Source organism: Tyto alba, unplaced genomic scaffold (genome assembly GCF_018691265.1).
Source record: "Tyto alba isolate M040663 unplaced genomic scaffold, T.alba_DEE_v4.0 Super-Scaffold_38, whole genome shotgun sequence".
Classification (NCBI taxonomy): Eukaryota; Metazoa; Chordata; class Aves; order Strigiformes; family Tytonidae; genus Tyto; species Tyto alba.
In genome coordinates this window covers 7,634,274-7,654,038 of record NW_024881313.1, presented here as the reverse complement: position 1 = coordinate 7,654,038, position 19,765 = coordinate 7,634,274, and the positions used below count along the sequence as shown (strand labels likewise).

Here is a 19,765-nt window from a genome sequence, read left to right as displayed (position 1 = left end):
GCTAATATTGTTCATTATTTTTACAGTTGAGGAGCAGAGATATTAACCTCATTAACAAATGCACACTGTTTCTGAGCAGTCACATGTAGATGCTTGTACTATGGGATTTTTCAGATAACTTTGCCATTTTTAAAGCATTTTGCTTGTTCTGCTCCCAGCTCCCAGCTGCAGTGATGAAGGCTCCACAGCTCTGCTCATTAGGACACAGCCATGAAATCTGCAATGAGGCAGAGCTCCTGTAACAAGCTTTGAGTAACTTGCAGCAGATCCATGAGAATTTAATGGCAGGTGTAGGGGAAGAATCCAAATCTCCATGGAAGCATTTGCCTACTGAAGCTGTCCTCATCTTCTCCATGCCTCTGTTCCTGTGCTTATACAATGTGAAAATTCTGCAGAAACCAGCTTCCAGCAGTCTCCTTGACTGCAGAACACATTTGTTGTGTGAGGTCCCCTTGGGTTTCTCCTCCTGCCCCCAAGCCACCCTCTGCTCCAGGCATCAGTGAGGAGGGAAGCCACTCTCTCCAGCAGCCACAAGCTTGCGTGTGAGAGCTGGAGAGGGATGGAGCATGTAACCTGCAGACCGAGGCTTTGGTGGCTCTCCCTGCCAAATCCCAGCAGGCCCCTGATTTGAGATGTAGCTGATTTCAAAAGACTGGGAGATAACTTTAGGGAGTGATTAAAACCCACTTCCAACCCCAGATGTGCTCCAATCCTCTACGCTTTCCTGCTAAGTTTTTATCAGAGTCATGCTGATGTTATACTTCCAAAACTATGCATGGACAGTATATAAAGAAAATATCCTTTCTTTGTATACTAGCTATCCTAGCTATATTTTGAGAAAGATCTAACTATTCTCACTGTATTTCCCTCCTGTGCGTGCATACACACGGAAACGCTCTATGGGCAACTTTATTTCAAGCAGTTCAAGTTTGGTAAAAAGTCAAATAACCTTAATTATAACCTTGAATACCTGCATTGCCTGACTAATTAGATTAATGTGGTTTTCTCTGCCTGAATTAGGCAATTGAACATATCCTCAGACACTGTATTAGAAGAAATAATTATTTTTAAAGTTTGGATTTATTTTATATTATAAATGCCTAAAAGAACTTTGATTTATTTCTGTGATATTTTTTTTTTGCATATTTTAGTATAAATTGCTTTTGTTGTTTTTCTGTAAGGCTCGGACTGGACGTACCACCATTGTGGTTGCTCACAGACTATCTACCATCAGGACTGCTGACACCATTGCTGGATTTGAGAAAGGCGTTGTGGTTGAACAAGGAACACATGGTGAACTCATGTTGCAGAAGGGAGTCTATTATTCTCTTGTAATGCAGCAGGTAAGGGCAAATCTTTTTATTTTATTTCTCTGTTTCACAAAGTTGTGAAATGCTGGTATGTGGAGCCATTTTTCCTCTGTAGTTCCTGCCTGTTGTCCAGCTGGCAGCTGCTCAATCACTCTAGTCTGGGCACAGACACGGGCTTGGAATTCTTGGGGCTTTTACCCATTAAAGTGTTTCAAATTTATGCCATCAGATATGTCAAAAACATAAGTGAGTTGAAGTCACAGACTACATAATTACGGCATAACCACAGAATTGTTAGATTCCAAGTGGATTCAATAGACTGCTTAAAGAAAAAGAGAAAAAATGAAAAAAAAAAAAAATCAGGACCAAATACTCTACTGCTCTGCAATTGCAGAATGAAATATAGGTGGCCTATGGGCAATAGTGATCACATGATTGAAACAACAATATTCACAAGACAAAAATTTTACTTTTCCCTTTCCCTACTCAAGACACCTTGTGATTGTATATCCTGAATTCTCAATAGGGTCATAGTAATTATGTTCAAGATGATGGGACATCAGAAGGAAGTGAAGACACAGGGGCTGAGGAATATGAGGAAAATGACATAAATGATTTTGTGGAGGAGCTGACTCTTCAAGATCATTTTGAAGAATCGGTGATCTCTGGGAGAGGCAGCATTCGAAGAAGATCCAGCAGATATAAGAGCAAGAGACGCTCTTCTAAGAAAAAGTCCTCTGGGAAAAAGAAAAAAATAGAGCTGGAGGTTGGTATTAAAACTTTAGTTTAGAATTTTAGTGATAACATGTAAGCATAACCACAAAACACATAATTTTAATTACTTTTAGATAGCTGGCTGCCATGCAACCTTTACTCTGGTGCTATTACAGTCAGTACTCACCAGTCTGAGATTTGCCTAGGAATATGGGGATAAGAGCATACTTCTTACCAAAAAACTTCATTTTAACACTATTGACTTAGTGTGGAGCTGGAAAAAACTTGTGCTGTTGATTTTTCATTTCAGTGTTATTGAAATTTTAATTCTGTCTAATTAAAACGAGCTGTGAGATTTCATTTGCAGGATTCTTTACTTTGCTGGCATTCACTTGCAAATACTGGTGCATAATGTAATCCCTGGGGTGTGCATACCAAGTTTTAAGGCACTGGAATATCATGCTGCATTTATGTCAGATGAAAAAATATATCAAAACTCTAAAATTTTGAAGTGTGTTCTAAATAAAAGAACCATTATTCTCTCTCTCAGCCTTAGTATATGCTTTAAAACATCCAGTTCTGGAGGTTTTTATTCAGATAAAACACTTCAGTTGACAAATGTGTCATATAAATAAAAGTCACATAGGAAACTCAGTTTTTAGAAACAGAACTTTGCTTTGTCAAAGCTGAGTAAAACTTGCCCATGTCAATCAATAGGAGCAGATTTCTGGTGGACTCTGAATTAGACTTTGGGTAGGCAGCTCAATAGAAACTTGATTTTGTTTTTTCCTATTTTGTACAGCTTAAACTACAGCATTTATTTTACATTAAATATATTGGAAGAGTTGTTTGGTGTTTTGGGGGTTTGGATTTGTTTGGATTTGTTTGGTTTTGTTTGTTTTTTATTTTTTTAACTTGGTTTCAGCATCCTTGAAGCAAAAAAATTAAATGTAAATTCTGAAGTAAAACCATGGATCCTTTTAAATCTATAGAAGTTAGGAATTCATCTGTAATACAGCATTTGATTATTTAAAATACTTATGGAAGCCTTAGTGTAATTTGTATTCATCAATATATCTTCTCACTAAAATACAGCTTCCAGATAATACGTACTTTAAACAGTATGAAGGAGCTGAATCCATCCATATTATCACAAAAAAAAAAAGTTGTGAAACCTCAAAAGATACTTTTTGTCTGTGTATTAATACTGCTTAAGACCTCAGAGGAAGTAGTGGGTGTTAATGCTCAAGACTTCACTATTCATCACATTCACAAAAAAATTAAGAAATCAAGCATGCAACCGTTGCAATTATTTCAGAAATCTCAGCCCACTTTTATGGTTGAGGCTTAGACATGTTCATTCAACATCTAAAACATGGGATAAAATAACCAGGAAGAAAGAGGAACTTACTCATAATCCTGCCTAATATTTTGTCTCATTTCCAGTGTTTTCATTTTTTGCTTTTCCAAAACTCCCCCTGTGGAGGCATAGGCACTCGAGTAAATTAGAAAAGCAGAACAGGGCATTTTTGTACTTTCAAAGGAGATGCAGGCTGACTGTTACATATGCCTCTTTCATGCTTTTAGTAATGATGCATAGGCTATGGTTTGCAAAAGAGAAAGATGACCTCTCTACCCAACTGTATTATTGCCAGCCCACTAGTGTTTAGCTGAACAGGAGGGATCTTTTCTGTTCTCTGAACAGTGAGACTTTTAGTTCTTTATAAAGATTCAAGTGTTAGTTGCCACTCACAGTAACCAGTCCTATCTGACTTTCAATTAATTGTCCTGGCCCTTCTCCCCTCATGACTTAGCCTTTTGTTAAGTTTTTTGCCTCCAAACTTTTACAGTACAGTTGAAGTTCTAGGATATGAAACAGCAAAGCTGCAGATATCCATCATGTTTGCTCAGTCTGAGTGCACAGAGGGGGCTTTCAGTAGTTTTCCAAGACAGTGTGCTACTCAAAGCCTGATGAACACCCGCTGCCTGGGGAATTTCATGTTCTGCAACTTTCCAAGTCAAATCTGCAGCTTTCACTTTCCTGTAGGAAGAAAATCTCCCTGCTGTGCCTTACTCAAGAATTCTGGCTCTGAACAAACCTGAGTGGCTGTATGTACTGCTGGGAATGATTGCTGCTGCCATCTCAGGTGGGGTCCATCCTGCATTCGCTGTTATATTTGGAAAAATCATTGGGGTAAGTTCGGGGGTTTTTTGCAAAGGGATGTTGCAGTCCTGAACCTCCCTCAGGCTGATCCAGTTTTCCCTGTGTAAGACTCTGGGTGGGATTCACTTGTATAAATGGATGCAATGAAAAATGGATAAATGTTGGTGATGTGACCCTCTGGAGGCAGAGCCCAGTGGAACCCCATCTGACTAGCAGAGAAGAGGAGGAACAGTAACTGGAGCTGGGGGAACAAATTAGCAAGATGTAGGTTAAATGGAAAGCTGGACTGTCTTCTGGCCCTCAACAGAAAGTGGACTGCAGACTGATTTCAGGATCCAGGATACTTGCTAAGAGAAATTGAAGTAGACAAGCTTCTTGAGACGAAGGCTAGTTTATGTAACTGGCATTCATTGTCTACATACTTATTTTTGTGTCTTTTCTTGCATAGGCTTTTCAAGAAACAGATCCAGAGAAGAGGAATAAAAACACTTTGGTGCTTTCTTTAATGTTTCTTTTGCTTGGAGTGATTATTTTAGCAACACACCTAATCCAAGTAAGTGTCACTACACTGAAATGTTAGAAGTTCTTAACTTCCCAGTAGGCTGCAGGTATAACTCATATCAATGCAGTCTGAGAGGCATAACACCAATCAGAGCTTACAAAAACAGTCAGAAGTGCCAGGGTTCTTCCTGAGATATGTGGCTTTAATGGATGCGTCTACTTAAAGGCATAGGTCCATATTTGCTGTTGGTTTAAATAAGCCACTGAAGTCAATGTGGATTCATCATGATTAAAATCAAAGTTAAGGGTCTGGCCTTAAAAGTCAAAGTTAAGACTGACATTTCTCATTGACAATCTATAGGATCTTGCCAAAGTAAGTATAAAATGGACTCTTTCCATAGCAGATGGTGTTTTTCATACCATCAAGCAAACTCCATCATTTACTGTCCTCTTATGACCGTTCCACAGCTTGCAGGAAAAAGTTACTGCACATTGATGTCCATATCATAAAATCCACTGGTATGAGTTCTGTGAGTGAATCTCTGGTAGCAGTCAGAGTAGGGAGGCCAACAACTAGATAGGCTGATTTATCTTCTAGTGCTGCTGGAGCATACGGATAAGGCGTTACAAAGCTTCTGCCTTCTTTGCTGTGTTGCTTCCTTTCTGTGGGAAGTTTCAGGTTCCAGGAATGTGAATGGCACTTTTCCCAAGACTTACATACACACAAGGGGTTGTAGGAGACTTTTCGGTGTCATTGCTTTTGTTGTGCAGCTTTATAAACAGAGTTAAAACATCAAATGAGAAAATGTGACTCTCTTTCCTCCCCCAGGGATTCATGTTTGGGAAGTCTGGGGAAATACTAACAATGAGACTGCGCTCTTTGTCCTTCAGAGCATTACTTCAGCAGGTATGAATTATGCAGCTAGGGTAACATGAGAGCCAGATGGGTTTTGCAGACTGTTACAAAGTACACATTGGGTTTTAATTGTGTGGTCAGGGGAAAAGAAAACAAAACCATATCTCTTCTACCACTAGTTTAGGAAGAAGTACAATTTTTCTGAAAATCTCCTAATCCATGTGCAATTTGGCTTAGTGTTGCTACTGCATATAGTCTAATTTTGAAGGAGTGTCATTACAAATGTGCATATTTCTGGCATGCTAATATGTTTGTGCAAGGGTGACAAAAAAAGCTTAATCTCCCCTTGCTTGGGTGGTCATGATGCAAGTATGCAATATTTAGATTTATAGCAAATCTGTTTAGTTATTTAGATTTAAATCTACATACTGCAATCCATAGCAAATAGATAATCTGATAATTTTTTACTGCAAACAATTCATGTTGCACTATTGCATCAAGAATTACCCATGCGAAGAATAAAGTTACTTACATTAAGATCTTCCTGTTAATTTGGGTGTTTTCATGTTGCTTGCATAGAAGTTTTGAGAATGCATAATTTGTCACCCCACACACCCACTGGGTATAAGAACTCATGTGTTTATAGAAACTTCTCGAAGGGACTAGGAGAGGAAAAATCATTGATCAAAAAAAGAAACCTGCCATAGCTTCTGGAGGTAAAAGGGCCTCATTTCTTTTCTGTATGTACAGACACAAGTGGGGAATTGCTCTTCTATAGTTAATAGAACAGGTAGCTGATAAGAAAAAAATAATTAACCTCTTCAGGCCCAAGGAAGGACTGAGGAAAAGGGGTTTATAATAAAAGTTTCTAAATAGGCATGTTCAGAACATCACAACTAACAGCACTTTGATTGTGAACAAGTAGATGTTCACAACTGAATAATACTTTCTAAGCTTTTTCATTTAGTTTACTTGGAAGGTACTGACTACAGAGGAATAATATTGCAGTTACCCATCATGACTTGTACTTCCATTTCCCCGTATGCTACCTAAACTGGAAATGTTTGTTCATTTTATTAATAATCTTGATAAATCTGAAATATAATAAGAACATGTAATTTTTTGAAACAAAAATTAGTGTCTTTTCTTGCAGGAGGTTGGATGGTACGATGATCAGAAAAATGCTGTTGGTGTTCTGCTAACTCGGCTTGCTACAGATGCTTCCCAAGTCAAAGGGGTATGCTGTTTCTTTTTTGAGTGCTTTTTAAATATTTTTTCTTCCTTACAAATACTAATTGCAATTAGAAAGGGACACTGAGATTATTTCAGAACACAAGGTAATAAGTCTATCCCGCAGACTGGCAGATGAATTTACATAGCATGCTGTTGACACCTTGGAAATGGGTTCCCAGCTGATAATTTATGAGGACTATCAAAAATCCAGCAGATGTTCATGTACCTTTCATTTCCCTCCCTACAAGTCTTTAAGCTAAGTGTATAATAACTGTAGATCACTTCACCATGCAAAGCAAAATCTGCACACGTGCTAGCGACCAGAATCAGTGGACCCCAGCTTTTTACACCCTATGATGGGTGTCACCTGAGTGCTATGAAAAGGTTGCATCTGCAGATGATACAAACTCTTACTGAGCTTAATGAAGAGAATTCTTCTTCTCATCCCCACCAAATGTGCTTCACACACAAGCAGATCAAACAATAAGAAATGACCCACCATTATTAAAGAATATGGGGAAGGGTGATGGCTGAGGGAGGGTGATGGCCAAAGGAGGGAATGACTCAAAGCACTGGTATAGGAGAGGTGGCCACTGGACACTGGCAGGAGAACATGGCAAATTCTGGACAATTCCTCTTACTGCTCACCTCAGCAGCAGCCCTTGAAAACCTGCCAAATGTCTCTGTTTCTTGCCTGCTCCTCAATAAAAAAAAAAAAAAAAAAAAAATCACCGCAGCATTTTTGAGGGAGAAGTTTACTGGTCTGTTTTAAGATGTTTTTGTTTCCTGTAACTATGTACATCAAAAACCCCTTAATCCCTACATGTTTCAGTCTCCACAGACTTCTGTCTCTCTCTCCTGTCCTTCGTCCATATGGACTTGTAGTGAGAGAATAGTCTGTGACAAAACTTAGTCATTTTCATCTTTTAAAGTTCTAGTTTGCTGCAGTGGCATTGAACTATTTCACCCTGTCAGGACAGTAGAAAGGAGGGGTGCACAGGGTCCCTTAACCACAGAAGCCAGCTAAGGGCATGAATTGGTCTCCAAAGCTATTGTGTTCTCTGGAGTGCTACAGAGTTGTCAGCAAGTACCGTGCCTCATGCTGTGCTGGCTGAAGTTTCCAAATCCATCTTTATGTGCAGCCCCTGGAACATATGGCAACAATTCACCTTGGCATTAGTTTAATTATTACTATTTTAAATTTTATTGAACAAGAAAAGTCTTTTCAGGGCAGGAAAGTCTTTGGCAAGAGAGAGAAGAATTTTTGCTTCCCACCCAAGAATTTTTGTTTTTTCCATCAAGCCAAATTTTGGAAGATGAACTATTTCCACAGGGCTGCTTTCAGACCTTTTTTTCTGCGGATCAGAGCCCACCCGGATGCTGGATGGTAATCATCTCTCATTTTAAAAGTTCTTGATGAAAAAGTTACACAGGCTGGGAGGAGACAGGAGTTCTTCAATATGAGTTCATCTTTCCCACTCGCTATCTCACTGAGATAAAGCGTTTCTGCAGGGTGGCCAAATCCAGAGTTTTTTCTGAGTACCCAACCCCAGGTGCAGTGGTGTGAGAACCTGAGGATGAGTAGTTTCCACTACCACTAGTGGGACAGATCAATAGGTGACTATTGTTAGAATGAAGCCCCTCTTGCCTAACGCTGGGCACCCAAGCACCAGCCTTGCCCTCTTGTGACAGTCTTCCGTGCCTCAGGTAGTGCAGGAAGTCACATATTTCATTAAACAACTATCATGACCAACTGTTTAGACCCCCTTAACCTTGCCTGAAGCCTGAATGCTGGCAGGTACGAGGAATGTGTAGGAACAACTATGTAAGTAACTGCATAATGTCCCTGCACGTGACCACACACGGTTTCATTTTCCAGCTGAACCGCTGGCCTTGACTATATAAGTAATTTGAAGTGGTGATACAAATAAGAAAAAGAAAAATCTAATGACAGATATTTGGGGGTTTCTGGGGTTTTCTTAGGCAACTGGAAGCCGACTTGGACTGATGACTATGACTGTCTTTACCCTTCTGACTGCCATCATCATTGCTTTTGTATATGGCTGGCAGTTAACTTTGCTTATCCTGGCCTGCATTCCTTTCATTATTGCTACAAATGCTGCGAGTGTTAGGTCTGTGTCTGGTCATGCCGCAAAAGATCAAAAAGCTTTGGAAGAGGCTGGAAGAGTAAGTTCTCCAATTTTAACTACGGGGTTATGGTGTGAGATCACTTTTAAGGACAACATTGTAGCTATATTACAGCTGATTCAATTATCCAAGATAAATGAAGAGGGGGAGAGGACAGGACAGGACAGGGTGGGGGATGAAGGGGATGTTTATATATCCCCAAGAAAATCAAAACATAGATAACACAAAACATCTATAAATTAGGCTATAAAAATGCATTTGAAAGCCTCCATAGCAGATTTCTAGTCAGGGACAGCTGTAGCACCATCAGCCCCAGCACTGGCGTGCCTTGTGTCTAGGGCGAACAGCCTGGCTCTGCAATGCTCTGTGCTGTGGCCAGGAGCGTTGCACGGCTGAGCCATGACACTGCTGCTTTTTTATTTCATCATAAAATGCAAACCATGAATGTGCTCAGCAGTTTCAGGGTACTGCCTTAATTCACCTGATAGCTCTCTTCCAGGAGACACAAGTAGTCCGTGCAAAAGTGCAAGCAGTGCCCGGATGACCGGGGTTCGTTCCTATTTTATTAAACAGGTTTTAATTCATTGGGATCACAACCCACGGGTTAGGGCAGGGGCTGCTGATGTTTCCTGCATGCTGGCCCAAAGTTCTGAACTCAAATATATTGTTGGCTTCAGCCCCTGATTGTCTTATGACCATGAGGTGAATATTCTCATTGCACTGGGCTTTCCTTCCCCTGATAACAGACCTCAATCTCCTCTCTTAAGTAAACACTTTCTGAACTAAAATAATAAATTCTAGAGAAGAGATCAAGTGTTTAGGAGATATGTGGTAGATTGCAGTTGTAAGGGATTACCTCTTATTTGTTTTATCTCCCAATTTAGATTTCAACAGAATCAGTTGAAAACATAAGAACTGTAGCTTCACTGACCAGGGAAGATGCATTTTATGAAAGATACATTGCTAGTCTGAATGGTCCATATAGGTAGGTGGGTTTTTTTCTTTTATAATTCTTTCTTCATACATTTTAGTCTTTCAGATTTATTGTTAATGCATTTATTGCAAACTATCTAATACCCAAAAGATTGGGAAGGATATCAGTAGCCGTTTGCATAGTTTTTAAATTTGCTCACTTGATATATTTTAATATACATCCTTAAATGCAGAGTGAAAAAAATTTGCAGTATTTGCCTTTTCATTATGAAAACACTTTATAAACTGCATTCTCTGCATATGTGTTACAGAATATTACGTCTGTCTGTGTATGCCTAGAGTATAGGACATACGTTCACTACATTTCTGTGTATTGCATTGATACTAGTTAAGTCAGGAACTGACAGTTAACTCCCGTAACACACCCCTTATAACATAAACCAGTTTTATTCCTCTCATATGACTTTGAAACCTTGAAATGAACTTCATGTGTTTCCCTTGTTTGACCCACTACACCCCACTGACTGGTCTCCACTGAAGAGCATTCAAATCATCAGGGATGCCAGATTTTTCCAGCTCTATTTTAGTTAACATAGCCCAAACTCTGTTTCCTTCCTCCTCCAAGGCAACTAATGTAAAAGAAGGAATTGAAAATGATGCATTGTATAATCTGTCCTCGGCCAAAACAGAGTTAAAATTCGGTGTCTGTTGAACTAGTAATACCCCAGATATGAGCAGGATGCTCGCCTGGACTGTCAAAGGTCAGACTAGAAAGGAGATTTCCATTTCCTCAGAGAGCATCCTAAGCCATGAAGGCAGAGTCCTCCAGACTCTGATTCAGTGTGTATTCAATTAGCTACACAAAATGAAATTTCTCTAGAAGGACAGATTGAGAAATAGAGGCTTAGTCTGAATCCCTGAGGGGATACCCAGCAGTACGTCCCTGTTCCGAATCGGGATGAGAGGTCTCTGCTCAGATGGGAAACCTGGCAGAAGCCCGCAGGCAGCTCTTAGGCTGGGCTGGAGCCTGCTTGTTTTCTTAATAAAATGGGTTATATGCGGTAGTTATTAAATATTTTTTAAAAAAAACTGCTTTAGTGATCTGCCCTGCCATAGAAAAGCAAATAGATTCAAGATAGCATAACTGAGGATGAAGGATCTCATTGCTTTCTGTCCTAAGGGCAGTTCCATGTCACAATGCAGGGTGCTTTTAGGGTCTGGCAGGGGTTGGCTGTGAGTGTGCATGTGTTCTGGGCTGATTTGTTGTGTTTTCAAGGGGCGAGTTGTATTTCTTGAAAGCTTCAACCCAGAAATCTGGCCATCCCCCAGCCAGTGTATGTTGTTTCTGGTTTACAAGTTATTTATGGAAAGTCTCTTCCTTTATCAGAGATTCTCTAAGAAAATCCCCTTTCTATGGACTTACCTATGGACTAGCTCAGTGTGCAAACTACTTTATTGATGCGGCAGTCTTCAGATTTGGGGCATGGCTCATTGCCCATTGTCTGAGCAACTTTGAAAATGTATTTATGTGAGTATACTTTATAGGAAGATTTGAAAAAAACATATATACACGGGATGGTGATTTCAATGCTTGCAAATTATTTCATCAAATTACGAAGGTAATGGGGCATTCGAACTCAGGAATTCAGTCCGGTTGGGAGGGCACTTTGGACAGAAGGGCTGTTTGGGGAAAGTTGTGTATTTGGGAAGTGAAGCAGCAGGCATGTGGCCACGCTCAACACACCTACTCTGGAGAAGTCTTTGCTGTTCAATGTTTCTTCCAGGCAGAGGGTATAACACAGAGAAGTGATGTGACACCACTGTAGTTATAGGAACAAATAGAACTTCCTAATACTGGATGACATTTTGGGGGGTGAGGAACTCCAGAAACATCATAATCTAAAAATGCTAAAAAACTTTATTCTGAGGGTTTGTTTTACACATGAAGAAAACAATGCATTGTTCTACCTGAAATCAATGATGCTTTGTCTTTTGCTTTTAGAGTCTTCTCTTCCATCATATTTGCAGCTATGAATGTTGGTCAGTCTGCTTCTCTGGCACCAGATTATGGCAAAGCTAGACTGTCAGCTCAAAGAATCTTTCAACTTTTGGACAGAAAACCTGTCATTGACAGTTACAGTGAAGAAGGTGAAAAATTGGTAAGGGGTTTTTTTGGAGGGGTGGGGGCTTTGCATTTGTAGTTTGTTTTGGTTTGGTTTTTTTTTCAGAAAAAAATGTCAACACAAATTAAACTAGTAATATTTTATTGTCTGCAACTGTATTCATAGCTTCATAGTTGTTTACAGTGTCACAAAAGACAGACATTATATAAAATAGTGGTACAGACTCATTCATTTTTTCTAATGGACAATATTATTTCTCTTTTTCAGTCAGAAGGCTTAAATGTAGTTTTGCTTTGAATGAGCTAAAAAAATACTTGTCATTCTACTGACCCACATCTCAAATGGTTTCAGGAAAGCACTAACAAAGTCAGTTCCACTAACAGTTGCATGGTCTTTGTAAGGGTTTACAGGAGAAATAAAATACAAATGCATTTTTCTACTCTTTTTGTAGATGAGAGACTAGTTCCTTCAGATCTACAACAGTTTTACCAAAAGCCATCATCTTGTAACTGTGGAGACTAACACAAGTAAAAATATGCTTTTGTGAAGTCAGAACTAACTTAATGAATAATCTGTTTTGCTCTAAAGAGTAGGGGGAGGTGAGGGGGGAAGAGGGGGAAGACAACAAGGAACGAAATGAGAAAAAAAACTACACACTCAAAAAATTCTGAAAAATTCACTTCTAAACCAAAACTGTCATTAAGGAAACTGACCTCAGCACTTGTCAAATTTCTGCATGAAATGTTTTCAGTTTATGTGATCTGGAAGGATTACATTTGTACATAGCCCCTACTCAGGAAGCCATAATCCAGTTTCTATAACTTTAAGCTTATGCACAGGATTTTCAGCCTTTAAAGTTATGAGTACACTTACATATCTTCTTGAAGCAGGGTTCTCTGGCACAGATGTTGAAGGATTTGGCAGAAGGTCCCTGGTAAAATAAAACTTAAATTAAAATATTTCTAGTATAGACTGGACTCTAATACCAGTGATGCCTGTGACTTCAGCAAAGTAAAACTTTGAGCCATTAAGGACTCAGGGGTATTAGTGGGTGGGAAACTGACTGTGAGCCAGAAATGTGCCACTCACAGCCCAGAAAGCCACCCGTGTTCTGGGCTGCATCAAGAGCAGTGTGGCCAGCAGGCTGAGGGGGGGGATTCTGCCCCTCTGCTCTGCTCTTGTGAGACCCCACCTGCAGTGCTGGGTCCAGCTCTGGGGCCCCCAAAGTAAGAAGGACATGGACCTGTTGGAACAATTCCACAAGAGACCATGAAGATGATCAGGGGACTGGAGCACCTCCCCTATGAGGCCAGGCTGAGAGAGTTGGGGTTGTTCAGCCTGGGGAAGAGAAGGCTCCGGGGAGACCTTATAGCAGCCTGCCAGTGCTTAAAGGAGGAAAGCTGGGGAGGGACTCTTTGTCAGGGAGTGCAGTAACAGGACAAGGGGTAACAGTTTTAAACTGAAATATGGTATATTTAGATTAGACATAGGGAAAAAATTCTTCCCTGAGAGAACGGTGAGGTGCTGGCCCAGGGTGCCCAGAGCAGCTGTGGGTGCCCCCTCCCTGGAAGGGTTCAAGGCCAGGTTGGACGGGGCTGGGAGCCCCCTGGGCTGGGGGAAGGGGGCCCTGCCCGGGGCAGGGGGGTTGGAACTAGATGACCTTTAGGGTCCCTTCCAAACCAAACCATTCCATGATTAAATTAGATCATCAGCTGCTGTGAGAGCACTGTACTAGTGGTGCTGCTAATATGTACACAGGACTGGGTCCTACGCCAAAAGGCAGGAGATGCTTATTAAGGCTAATTAACAACTATAATTCCTTTTTAAAACACAGCTTGTCCTACATGCTTGTAAATTACCTATTGAAGAATTTAGCTCTTCTATTTTAATAGCTGATCTTGACCTTGTGTTATATTACTCCAGTTGTGCTACCTGCAGTGTGAGATCAGGAAAGCACATGTTATAGATTATATCAAGAGTAGAAATGCCTCAATGACATGTGTCAGAAATGAAAAATATTAACATTGTTTATTTGTCTAAAGATATTCTTTTTAAAGGTGAAGTGAGAAATAAGCACAAGATATGCAAAAAAACCTGTTTCTCCAGAGGGATCTAGCATCTTACATCTGCAGATCATCCCATAAATCATGATACTATGCTCGATCCAATATGTAATTTGAAAGAACTTCAAAAGCAGTTTTGCACGCACCCTCCCAAACTTTCTTGTCAGTTCTCTCACTTCAATAACCAAGTCTTACAAGTTGTTATAGCTAAAGCCAATAAATGCTAATATGAGCATGTGAACTCTCTATTACTTTTCAGAGCAATTTTGAAGGCAACATTGAATTCAGAAAGATCCATTTTGTATATCCAACAAGACCAGAAGTTCAAGTTTTGCAAGGACTCAACTTGAAGGTTAACAAAGGACAGACTCTGGCATTAGTAGGAAGCAGCGGCTGTGGCAAAAGCACATCCATTCAGCTCTTGGAGAGATTTTATGATCCTGTGGAAGGACAAGTGGTAAAAATAGACTTGTGTGGCTATTAGTAACAATCAAATCTACAGAACTTTATCTTCCATGGTTTCAAAGGTTTTAAACAACGCTGGCAATATCTCTGGCAAGACACCTTTTTTAGATGTGTGAGTTACTGAGGTTGTGACCCCAGTGGAGCTGCAGACAGCCTCAAGACCCCTGCCACTGACTGCCCCATACATTCACCACACGATCCAGCACCGGCACCCGTGTTGGTGCGCTGTGCTGGCTCAGGGCGCAGATCTCACTGGGGAAGGGAATGACCATGTCAGACTGTGCTGTCCCCCCAAAGCTGCTCACAGCCTGGTCACACAGGGGCAGAGCGCTCACACCACTTTTTTGTCAGCGTATAAGTCATCTCGCTGATATGAATTCACTCATTAGGGTCATAGATACATGCTTCAGATAACACAAATATAATCCCACAGAGATGTTGCTGCGTCACCATCAGAAGGCTGCAATGGACTTTTTGATGTATTCCCCATTAATGGGTATAGAAAGTCCAAAGAAACCTCCATGGAGGTTTTAAGACTGAGTTAAAGGCCTACAGCTGAGACTATGTATTGTGTTCAGCTTCTTAAGGATAGGTGTTCCAGTGAAGTTCCTGGTGCTTCTTGTGGTCAGTAGGGCTGGAAGGACTGCAGCAACAGCCTGGGATCTGCACTCTCTCTCTGTCTGCTGGGAAACTGAAGCAAAAACACACACACACAACTGAAAGCTAATGGAAGGAAATATTTCATCTATCCTGATGGGTTTTTTCCATTTTGCATGCAAAATTTACTTGATTTCAGCTGGTAATCTAACACGTAACAGGCTTCCGCTTACAATTCGTGTTTCCTGTTTACAGTGCGTATCTGTGGATGAGCTCTGTAGTTAACTTGGCATCATCTTTCTGTTGCTTTTTCTAGTTAGCAGATGGAATTGATACTAGATCTTTGCATTTACAATGGCTGAGGTCCAGAATGGGCCTGGTGTCACAGGAGCCCGTTTTGTTTGACTGCAGCATTGCTGAAAATATTCGATATGGAGACAACAGTAGGGTGGTTAGTCAGGAGGAAATTGAAGAAGCAGCTAAAGCAGCAAATATTCATACCTTCATTGAAAAACTGCCAGAGGTAAGAGATACTGATCTTGTCCTCACAGTGAGTTTAGTTATTTGGAATTATATGGAGAAATCTATGTAATGCTCACTTATATAGATAAACTAAAAATAACCAATTTTGTTTCCCTTAATGGGAAAAAGTATAGAATTTAGGATTTTAAATGTCAGTGTGTTTCAAGCTTAAAATCCTTCTTTGTTTGTTCAAAAAAATCCAATGTTTCAGTTAACATCATGGTAGACAAGGTAGAATATCATGGGGGAAAAATAAGAGGACAGTCTATGTACAAATAAGCCCTCATAAATTTTTTTATATTTTTTTCCTTTGACAGATGAAACTTCTCAAGTTACTCTGAGAAAGCTTTTTTTTTCCTAAAATAATTCAAAAACTAAATGCTCTATTTCTAATTGGATGAGCACACAGAGGAAGTGTTTCATAGCAAATACAAAAAGGCAATAAATCAAAAGTGAATGACATGGCATTTGACCTTCATGCCTGCCAAGAATTTGGTTCTAACAAGGAAAAATGCTTTGATAGTTTAACTGTAGTTCTGTATAACTCGAAAATGATGTAATGATGCTGAAAAATATTTAATTTTCATTACTACAAATGATGTCTGAGATTCTTTACTCGCAAGAAACTCAGATCTTCATGTATATGTTAGTAAGCATTGAATCTCTAGTTACTCTTATATGGTCGTGGGCAGATGTCTGTGGACACCTTACTGCTGTATCACTGGTGGTACCATTCAAGACTTATCCCAGTCATTGTGGAAGTAAATTTTCAGACCAGGTGTAAATATGTGTGCCTGTATATATAACTGTTTATACTAGAAGTGTTTATAAAATCCTAACTTTATTAAAACCACTTGCACTAGTCTTTTCTTTCAAGGTGGACATATGCAATCATTTTTATAGCCACGCATAAAAGTTTATCTTTCTAATCTTCCTTCTCTAGGAGTGTTCACGTGTCTTCTTTTTTAATTTTTAACATCCAGAAATATAATACCCGGGTGGGTGAGAAAGGAACACAACTTTCTGGAGGTCAAAAACAAAGAATAGCTATTGCCCGTGCTCTGGTTCGTAATCCTGCCATTCTGCTTTTGGATGAAGCTACCTCTGCTCTTGACACAGAAAGTGAACAGGTGAGCAATAATTATTATGTGAAATATACATGTCTATGTACATAGCTAGTTGCCTTCTGTAGGATAAAATCAATGTTGCAAATGCTCGGCTGTGAAACAACAGGGCAGGTGTATCATGATAGCTTTTCCAGCTGCAAGCTGTGAATTGAATGACACTGGGAAGCTGTGCATAACTATTAAATAAACAAGTAGAAAATCCTCAAACTTAAAGTAGAAAATACCATGGGGAGCTGGTACTCTTCAGCTGTCTTTCTATTAGCTTCATTTGATGGTAAATACTGAACTTGTGTTCTGACCCATACTGGATGCCCAAGAACCCACTTCTCAATATCTCATGCTCATTTGATCAGTCTCACTGGCTACACAGTGAGAAACCCTGTTGAGTAAGGGTCTCGTGTATGCAATGACTTGTGTATCTGTGGGTGATATATTCAGGTAATAACAAAGAGTAAGAAATCAAATGTGGTTCCTGTGACAAGTGAAGGCTTTCCAGGTGGTAACAGCATTTTTATGACATCTGTGTGCAGATCGTCCAGAAAGCTCTGGATAACGCCCGGCAAGGTCGAACCTGCATCGTCGTTGCTCACCGCCTGATGACCATACAGACTGCAGACATCATTGCAGTCATCCAGAACGGCAGGGTGGTAGAGCAGGGCACCCACAGCCAGTTACTGGCAAAGGAAGGACACTACTATGCCCTTGTAAATGCACAAGTTTCTAATAAGTAATTTGCAGATTTTTGTTTTTTGTTTTTTCTGGGAAGATATGAAAATCCTACAGAGCATGAACATTGGCTGTGTCTGTGTTGATGGAGCAGGGACCATGTGTTGCAGCCTGGTTGCTGTACTCAGTGCAGCCCTTGCCCCACACACCCGTGGGGTTGAGCGGTGCATGCCCTGGGGTGGGTCGTGGAAGGTGCACAGGGGAGTCCCAGGAGCTGAATCTGCTGGGCAGTTGTGGGGATTCTGTGATCTGGAGGGAGCCAGACCTGCAGTAGTCTCACCTACACCATGGCTTAGGTGGGGCACCCTGGTCTCACTGTCCCCCCCAAGCCCTGGCCCATACCAGGTGCCATAGACCAAGGCAGTACCAGAGCATGACAGTGATTAAGCATCATGGATAAGCAGTGAGCTGGTCCTTGTGCTTGCCCCTTGGGTTTCTTCACCAAATAGACACAGCCATAAAGTCTTCTTAATTAAAGATGACTCTCAATTCTTACTGATTGCTGAGATTCCAAATAAAGAGATTTGTATTAAAGAGAAGGGGTTGGATGTGTGGGTTAGTTGGGTCTTTTCCCCCACTTTATGCCACATTTCTAATATTACTGTGCTTCACACATTTCTTGGAGATTCAATATTCTATTTTGGGCGATAATTGTAATAGCTACAAGATTTCCATATAGAGATAAACTGACATCAAATATACCATTGTTTTGTTTAGTATTTTTCAATTGCTGACCTAACAGAGTTTAATCATTCTTTGCATCCATCAGGATAATTTCAAAAGTCTTGTGGGGGAGTTAGGATGATTTGTTTTGGACTGGACTCATGTCAGCCATGTAAATAGCTTTTCTTTTTTAAAAACAAACAAACAAACAAACTTAAAAAGTGGTTTTCAACATGAGATCCTTTATTTTTAATAGATGTGGTACTTAGGGACATGGTTTAGTGGTGGACTTGATACTGTTAGGTTAACAGTTGGACTTGATGATCCTAATGGTCTTTTCCAATCTAAATGATTCTATGAATAATTTTAAAGATTTTTTGAAGTGTTGGCAAAACTTGTTTATACATGTGCTTAAATAATTGGTTATTCCTCTGATATATTCCTCAGGGTGCTGCAATACATCTTTCAACAGCTGAAGAATATGTACTCTGTAGTCGGAGTGACTCAGCAGCTGTTTTTTTTGGCTGGTTAAACCCAATTGCAGCATTTTAATTTTCCAAGGCTTTGCACGTGGCTTTGGGTTAGGATTTATGGCCTGGAGCAACCTGCAATACTTTATAATTTCCAGATAACTCTGCTCAACTGTAGCAGAAAAAAACTTATAGTAATGACTATCTCCTTTGCTCATTTCAATTGTTTTCCGGCATCAGGATCCATGAGGGGAATAAAATGCACAAAAGAAAACAAATTCTGGTCTCAGCTTTGCCAAAATAAATACATTCACTCTCCCTCACACAGTTTTTCTCAGGAACTGTTACAGAAGGAGTTATCAGGCACCCCTCTTGTGTGACCTCTTCACTTTCTCATGATAGGCAGATACTGCAGGAGCTGCTGCACTTATTACATTCCCCATTATCTAATGCGGGCTCAAATTTATTCCCTTTCCCTTGGTTTGTCTCTGTAATGGAGTTAAAATTACACGCAGTAGAGTCTGATTCTCAGTTTTGAAAATAAAATATCTTCCTTCTTAATCCAGAAATCTTTTGGGGAAAGAAAGAGTTATTTTGTACTTTTGTGTTGGATGCATATGTGTTTTTCATTACACTTGTGATGAATAATAAATTTTTGTAATATTAAAATTTGTTGCAATCTATTGCAGTAACAAGATGAAGAAAAAATGAGAAATTAATTTAAATATATAAATAGAGGAGAAAACGGTCACTAAGTTAAGGTTCTGCAACATAATGAATCATCTAACATCTGGGGCTAGTTAGTGGAGCATCTTTGTAGAAAATACTGCATTCACATCCATGCAGATAATGGAGAAGAATACAAAACATGCTTCCTTCCCACCAGCTTGGAATTATTTACTAGCACAGGGTCAAGAGGAGTGAGGAATTATGCACTAATTGACCTGGAAGTTGCTGAAAGAGCTGCAGCATGGTCAGCCTAGAAAAATAAGTTCTGTGACTTGTGTTTCCCCTTATTTGCTCTTTCAGAGGTCAACATTGCCTACCATGGAAAGAAAAGTGACTGCACTTACATCCCTTTTGGCATGTTCCTCACCCTTGTTTACATAGAGCATTCTCATGCTGCAATAGCTGGACAGACTCGGTACCA

General features: G+C 40.0%; 1 protein-coding gene across 1 annotated transcript in view; it reads left to right on the top strand.

Annotated features, from left to right (window-relative positions):
* The window catches only part of ABCB5 (ATP binding cassette subfamily B member 5), a 34,811-nt gene extending 15,589 nt beyond the window's left edge, over positions 1-19,222 (top strand). Inside the window, exons 13-25 of the mRNA XM_032991678.2 lie at positions 1,182-1,343; positions 1,837-2,076; positions 4,072-4,218; positions 4,637-4,741; positions 6,699-6,782; positions 8,762-8,965; positions 9,811-9,911; positions 11,247-11,387; positions 11,862-12,018; positions 14,305-14,502; positions 15,424-15,630; positions 16,613-16,759; positions 17,287-19,222. Of these exons, the coding sequence (XP_032847569.2) occupies positions 1,182-1,343; positions 1,837-2,076; positions 4,072-4,218; positions 4,637-4,741; positions 6,699-6,782; positions 8,762-8,965; positions 9,811-9,911; positions 11,247-11,387; positions 11,862-12,018; positions 14,305-14,502; positions 15,424-15,630; positions 16,613-16,759; positions 17,287-17,487 (2,094 nt within the window). The 3' untranslated portion in view covers positions 17,488-19,222. The remainder of the gene's footprint in view (positions 1-1,181; positions 1,344-1,836; positions 2,077-4,071; positions 4,219-4,636; positions 4,742-6,698; positions 6,783-8,761; positions 8,966-9,810; positions 9,912-11,246; positions 11,388-11,861; positions 12,019-14,304; positions 14,503-15,423; positions 15,631-16,612; positions 16,760-17,286) is intronic.
* Positions 19,223-19,765: the final 543 nt, after the last annotated feature.